This window comes from Anabrus simplex, chromosome X, assembly GCF_040414725.1.
Source record: "Anabrus simplex isolate iqAnaSimp1 chromosome X, ASM4041472v1, whole genome shotgun sequence".
In the NCBI taxonomy this organism is placed as follows: domain Eukaryota; kingdom Metazoa; phylum Arthropoda; class Insecta; order Orthoptera; family Tettigoniidae; genus Anabrus; species Anabrus simplex.
The window spans coordinates 175480533-175487962 of NC_090279.1; the positions used below are offsets into that span (position 1 = coordinate 175480533).

Sequence of the window (7430 nt, forward strand, 5' to 3'; positions counted from 1 at the left end):
CATTGGTACTGTTTAGAGTAACATTCCTGTTAACTTGCTATTGGCTTAACGTCGCACCGACACAGACAGGTCTTACGGCGACGATGGGACAGGAAAGGGCTAGGACTGGGAAGGAAGCGGCAGTGGCCTTAATTAAGGTACAGCCCCAGCATTTGCCTGGTGTGAAAATGGGAAACCACGAAAAACCATCTTCAGGGCTGCCGACAGTGGGGTTCGAATTGCTCAGTTTCCATCCGATCTTTTTTTTTTTTTCTTCCCAGTATGCAACTCATGTTACGATGGGCTACAAAAGTCACGCTCTGTAATCAACTCATACAATAGGTAGGGATGAAATCGGAAGACTGGGAGATGTAACTGTGGGTGTTTTGGTTTAAGGTTTCATGGAATGGCGACAACACACATGGAGTTACTAAAGAACGACGGTAAGTAAGTTCATTGTTAGTAAACTAATACTCTTCTACTGGCAATATACATGGAATCATTCTCGGATATAAACCACTGCAGAATGACATAACTGTCGGGAAATCGCCTTGCACAGACGAAGGAAATCCGTCCCCAAACCGATCTAGAAGACAATGAAGTGGAAAACCATACGGCCATAAAGAAACTTGCTAGCAACCACAAGGACTAAGAAATAGTTTGTGCTAGTAAACTGGTCTTCGAACAGAACACTGGAGCACTGTTCATATATTTATTGCCCATCACTTGCACAGGGAGCTGTCAAACATTTTCTATGTATACTTCAGTTTATTTTTCTAAGCAACCCGTAATAAAAAAATAAAAAAAAATAAAAAAAACTAGTATTGCCTACGTTATTAAGTGCAAATTATTCAATAATTGAAAGTAGATTCAATGTTAGTTACAAAGAACTTTTTATTCCCTAAAACGGGTCAACTTGTCACTACGATTGTTGCAAGGATTTGTACTGCGGAGAATGCATACGGGATGAAATATCACGATCCTGAGAGAGAGAGAGAGAGAGAGAGAGAGAGATTCCGCGTAAGATTCTAGGCTCTGCGGCCTTAGGAACTTCACGACCAACAAGAGGTAGTGAAGTTACTCGTACAAACATCAATACTTATCACTCCCACTCTCTCTCTCTCTCTCTTTTTTTTTTTCATGTCAAATAATTTCAGAAACTGTGCACGTCAGATAAAAGCACCGGTAGTTAACCAAGTTCTAATATCGTTGCCAACAAAAGGAATTATGCAATACATAAACCGAAGACCTCCCACACTGAACTCCCAGCTGACGTGAAGGATGGAGAAAATATCTTTAAGAGGCTTGGGGCGCGTTATGAGGCGGACACCTTTAGAAATAAAACAAGGAGTGACACTTCCAGTCATGCTGAATCTTCTAGAGCTAAATATATTTTATTTTGTCACCTATTGTTATGCCATGTTTGTAAGGAATGAAACTGTAACCTCAAACTGATCATCAAAGAACGGTGGAAAAGTGAGGGGAGAATTGGGATTGTTCTGCCAGTGAAGTGCAGATATGTCGTCTCATACCAAAGCAGTCAAGATTATTAAGTGATACAAATTTGCTATTTGCCGGGCTGAGTAGCTAAGACGGCAGAGTGCTGACTTTTTCACCCCAACTTGGCAGGTTCGATCCTGCCTCAGTCCTGTGGTATTTAAAGGTGCTCAAATACGTCAATCTTGTGTTGGTAGATTTATTGGCACGTACAAGAACTCCAGCCGGACAAAATTTCGGCATCTCGGCGTGTCCGAAAAAATATACAAATGCAGTTTGTGGGATGTGAAACAAATAACATTATCATCAATTTGCTCCACGGAACGTACTAGAAATAGGGAAACAGGGTGTCATTACAGCTTCTAAGTATTGGGGGGAGGGGAATACGTCAGATTTTCCATATAATTCCGTGAAAGATATCCCGAAACTAAAAATGCGACGAAAACTTTAGACGTAGGGAATCTCTGGGTACAAGGTATGATTATGCGAGTAAACAAAAGTAGTAGTCGATTCATTAAAAAAAAAAAAAAAAAAAGTAAAAATTACTAATCCAATATCAACAGAAGTCGAAATGGGCAAGCAAGTACAATTATTTGACTATCCCTTTGCGGTATGCTTTAAACGCATATATCCAGTGTCGGGGGAAGGTGGCAAGTGCTGGATGGATTCAGATTCTAGTGTAGGCCCTACTCCTGCCCTGTTCGCATTAGTTAACCACTTGTTCCGTTGGTCATCCATGACCACTTACAATATGAAGGAAATTAAGATGGGTAGAGTTATGAATCATCAGCTGCTGAATTACTAAGAATCACATCGATTACGAGCTTCTTGCTGTACATAATATAACAACAAATTCTCAATGGCCAATTAATTGTAGTAAGTTTTAAATGTCTGAAGTTTTGAGAAGTTCGACAATAAAAATGGAAAAGCTAACAAGTGCTACCTTGTCTGTTGACAACGAATAAGTACCACAGTTCACGCACAATCGGGCTTCAGGTGAGTTGTGCAGCAGTTTTCGCATATCCATAGGCGGAAGGATTATAACAACCACAGTAATAATTGTGAATCACTCGTGTGGTTCTTATGTAGGAATAGTTTTGCCAACCCCTATGTTTATCGGTAAAGAGCTGCGACCAAGAGCCTAGGCTATGCTGAGCCAAAGCCGTCCCTGACATTCAATGTGGGTCGCCGGGAAACACGTGACAATCAGGTCACGCCGTGGGAGGAGCTGCGTCGTAGGCGCATGCGCACAACACAAGCCCTGACCCAAAATAGCTGCAACTCTTTCTATGAGGCAGGCCGGCTCGGTTGCCACTGACAGCCAGTATGTGACGTAAGCAAAACGTCTGCCTGCCGACAGGTCGCGCAGATTATTTGCAATATCCCTACAGTACGTCCAAAAAGTTCATTACCATTACGAATTCTGATCAATAATAATTACAATCCAGCAACTTTTCAATGTAATAATAAAGCAGAGGCGAGGTTCTCCACTGTTACACTCCAAGAGGAGCATGTAGTTAATGTGCGTCGAATATTGCAAGCGAATGAATGGGAGGTGGAAATTGTAAAGCAACATGAATACCAAGAATAAATGAAGGAATGTTAGTATCAGAGTTGTATCCTTGATTTCCACTGAAACTAACGTAAAGAAATTACACGACTTTACCGGAAGAGAAATTCTGACACCATTATTTTCCGACATTAAGTGAACTAAGCATCAAGATTAGAGTGTAAGGGGTACATAAAAAGAAAGACAGGTCACCAGTTCTGCCACATGCAAATATTTATAAACGTTAAGCAATTGGAAGTTGTTTTCAATGAGTGACACATACTGAAGAAGCTGCCGCCATAACAGAATATTCCACAGATACGTTCATTATGTAAGTGGTCAGACAGACCGGGTCAATATGCGCGGTAACTTAAAAGCCTTTTTATCACTTCACTAAGCTATTTAAAGTTCCGTCAAACCGATAAATGGAGAGTTGTTTCCGGATCACGTTAATGATCCCCACTATTGTACGCTGTAGCCCTACACATGAAGTGCGTGAAGCACATGTGACAGGATCCAATTTCTTTTAATCTTGCAAATTATGGTACAATATCAGACCTGCACTAGAAACATGAGGTATTTCATCCGAACAGACCTATTAGAAACACTTTCACAACATTTCTAAAGCTTTCTATAAAATTGCACTATTTTAATACAATAAGACAGATATAAAACACACGTACGTATTCAGAACGAAAAAAAGAAAGGAATGAGCATGCGTGAAAGGTCGAAAATTCCAATACATCAATAATGCATGAAAGATACAAAAGCAAGAGAAACTCACCGCAACGTACATACACGCAGAGAAATGAATAGTAAAATAAGGAGGTACTTCTGGTGTAATATTGATTTCGCCCCCTTTTTCTCACCCACCTAGTAAATAGTGGCGTATCCACTTCTTCTTAGGAGGCGGCATCCAGCACGAAGTCTTGTTATTAATATTATTATTAGCGCCATTCTTATCGTCTTTACACAACGTATCTGAATCGTTGTTGTTGTTGTTATTATTAATCACTAACACTCCCATGTTCGTTGCAGCCAGCTGCATTGGTTCACATACACAGAACGATCACAACTTTTTTAAACGCACACACATTAACTTTTGAACAAACTTAACACGGGTAAGTTAACTATGTCAATGAAGTTCACAGGCGAGGGACATGGTGGCGAAACGACGACTGATCGGATGGACGTGTGTGTATGTGTGCGACCGAAGAGGAGAGTTACCGCGCAGGGAAAGAGAGAGAGAAAGAGGAGAGGAGAAGCAAAGGCTGACAAACCAAAGCCCCGCCCGCTTTCCTAAACCCCCCACTCTACGTTCTACTACTACAGTGGTATATACCTACTACTCCAGCGGGCCTGGCTTGAGGGCAAGCGCGCGACCGACCAACCAGCCAGCCAGCCGACACATCCAGCAATGTTGCCGATTTGCACACATCGTACTGATCAAAATAGCAAAACTGACCGGAATGGGCCTGTTTCTTCTTTCCTTTCTTTCCTTCCTCCCTTACTTCTTATTTTTTTTCTAACGCGCCATGCAAGAAAAGAATTCACTCCAGAATTTGTCTTCAAGTTTATTGACACGAGTCCGACTAAACGTGTTCCGCCTCCTTGGTGACAATCTGTCCACCGGTACCTCCCCTCCAGCCAACTATTTCACTTCCCCTACCGCCGACCATGTACACGCAATTTTGTCAAGAATCTCCTTTACTGCAATTATAAAACTTTCGCCCACACGCACCGACTAGGGGTTAACAAATTACTACTTTTACACGTCACTTAAAACAACGTACCGGTACTTGGTACACTTGTACATAGAAAAGGCATGGCACTCTTAATTTTCTGAAAATTTCCAAAGGATTCCATTCTTAGGAAACTCACAGCCGGCCTCGCAGCTCCCGTCAAAGAAGTAAACAAGATATCAGTAAAGAAATAAGCAGCCCACTTTAAAATATTAAATTAGTGTTGGCTTAGAAGCGAAGAGTATCAGCATCGCAACCACGACCTGAAGAAAAATACCGTAGTAGTAGTAGTAGTAATAATAATAATAATAATAATAATAATAATAATAACAATAACAATATGGGCTCATCTACTAAGTGTGGGCATTATGTGACACCATTTAGGTAACCCGTGTGTCAATATCGAGGTTCCGTTTTACTCCACTCGATGGCCGAGATATCGGGACTCTATGGAGTGACATAATGTTGAATTTTAATTAATTTTGTCGGGTAAACACAAAATACGTCATCAGAAATCGACATGCCAACATCATATGAAATGAAGTGCCAAATGGCCTTCTTCGCGCCCTTCAAAAATTTGACATCTGCCAAGTCGGAATCCACGATCTTGGAATTCAACGATGGCAGATGAGAGTTCTGAAGAGAGAGAGAGAGAGAGAGAGAGAGAGAGAGAGAGAGAGAGAAGAGAGAGAGGGGGGGAGGGGGGGGGGGGGGGGGGGGGGGGCGGGGGGTGGGGGTGAGAGGGAGAGAGAGTGTGTGTGTTAATGTGTTACACCCTCGCTAGAAAGTGAACACAGTACCTTTACATGATCAGCAATTCTACCTCCAAAATGCCATAATAGGAAGCAGAAAAACGGGCCAAAGTAATTTCGGGTATACCAAACAAACATTTACTGCCACGGCTAGGTAGATCCTAGTTAACTTGTACAAAATCAAAATAATAATAATAATAATAATAATAATAATAATAATAATAATAATAATAATACCGTATCCTCGTCATCTACAGGGATAAATTAGATCCTAAAGTGAATTTAAAAACGAAGAACGTCAAACTGAAAGTAGAGTTAAAAGACTGCCAACCTCCTTAATTATTTAGCCTACCTACTGCGCTACAAAAGACTGCCAAACTCTTTAATTATTTAGCGTAGAGAAATACAAGAATTCCGAAACCTCAAAGAATTATGAAATAATAGTTTAAGGGCACGTGTACGTGAATTATTTTCAAAAAATTGAATTTTTTATTTTCATGTATTATTATTCTTTGGAGTTCTCTCTTTCAGAATATATATAGTTTACATATGTTAGCAAGCATATTTTGTCCTAAATGTTGTTTTTAAGAATGTCTGCGCTAAGTAGCCAAGCCCCTTTAAATGTCAAACATTTGAAAGTGTCATAACTTTTCCACCAGTAAAGATATCGGAAAGCGGTAAGTAGTATTTTATCGAAAGCTGCCCTGCGTAAGAATTGATTGCTCTTAGACCTGCCAGCCGCAACGTGCTAGGTTGTAAACAGAAGCCAGTATTGTATTGTATAGTAGCGTGCATGAAATTCTCTATTTGTCCACAGAAAACCTCCTTCAGGGCTTATTGAAACTGTACTATGGCTTAGCTATAAGGAGAAACCAGGGTAATATGGAAGCTATGAGAAAATCTGTATTGGCTAGTTTAATTCACAAAGCATCAACTGATGACCACCCACAACACGTGGTATGTCCTCCAGGTCCAGACTTCTGGTGTGGGTACCAGATAGCAAAGACAGAGGGTAAAAGATTATTGTCATAAACATTCATTACCTTATGTTGTTATTGAAGCCATAAAACCTATTTATATAGATCTTAGTGCCAAAAATCTCTTGGAAAATTTTTTACATGGACGAACAAAGAGCCCTAATTAGAGTTTCCATCATTGCATTTGGGAACGTGTGCCAAAAAGCTTATTTGTAGGTCTTCCTACCCTAAAATTGGTGTATTGGATGCAGTTATCTACTTCAATGCAGGTGCTGTATCCAGATGTAAGGTACTGGAGTCTTTAGGAATATCTCCAGGGGAAAATATGGCCTCAGCATTAGCTGCAATTGATCGTCGTAGGGTAATTGACGCTGAGAGGGCTGTATTTGAAAGCTCTAAATAAGCCAGAACAAATAGTAGAAATAGGAAAACACAGCAGGATGATGAGTGTGTCCTAAATCATGCCGAATATGCAGGTGGAATGCATCGAAACTGTAAGGGTTGGTCACAAACTTAAATTTTTACTTTGATTGGCTCTCCTGAAAAATTGTATTTTTTAAGAATATTTATTTTACTATCTCAGTAACCGTTAATGATAGAACACTGAAATTTGGCACACAGTTTTAGTGTGCTATTGTCTGAAAAGTAGACTACAATCATGAACGTAGCTCTTTATTTATGAAAAATAGACCATAAAGTATTCAACAAAATTTATGAAATTTTTAATAACAATTTCGAACTTTTCCCACAAAAGAACCATTTTACTGCATATCATGATTGTAGTCTACTTTGTAGCTACATGCTGTGGGTAGCATCTGTAAAAATATCATTCATATCACACAAGTAGTTTCTGAGTGTACCCTTCCGACAGCTTGGAGTGATTTTGCAATCTTAGAAAACATCACAAGAAAAAAACTCTCATAAAAAATTAACA

General features: G+C 40.0%; 1 protein-coding gene across 2 annotated transcripts in view; it reads right to left on the reverse strand.

Annotated features, from left to right (window-relative positions):
• Positions 1–4210, reverse strand: part of LOC136886138 (max-binding protein MNT) — a 150934-nt gene extending 146724 nt beyond the window's left edge. For both annotated transcript variants that reach the window (XR_010861709.2, XM_067158880.2), the window contains exon 1: positions 3899–4210. Coding sequence is in view for 1 of the 2 variants with exons in the window: in XM_067158880.2 (XP_067014981.2) it covers positions 3899–4073 (175 nt within the window). In the remaining variant the exon portion in view is untranslated. The remainder of the gene's footprint in view (positions 1–3898) is intronic.
• Positions 4211–7430: the final 3220 nt, after the last annotated feature.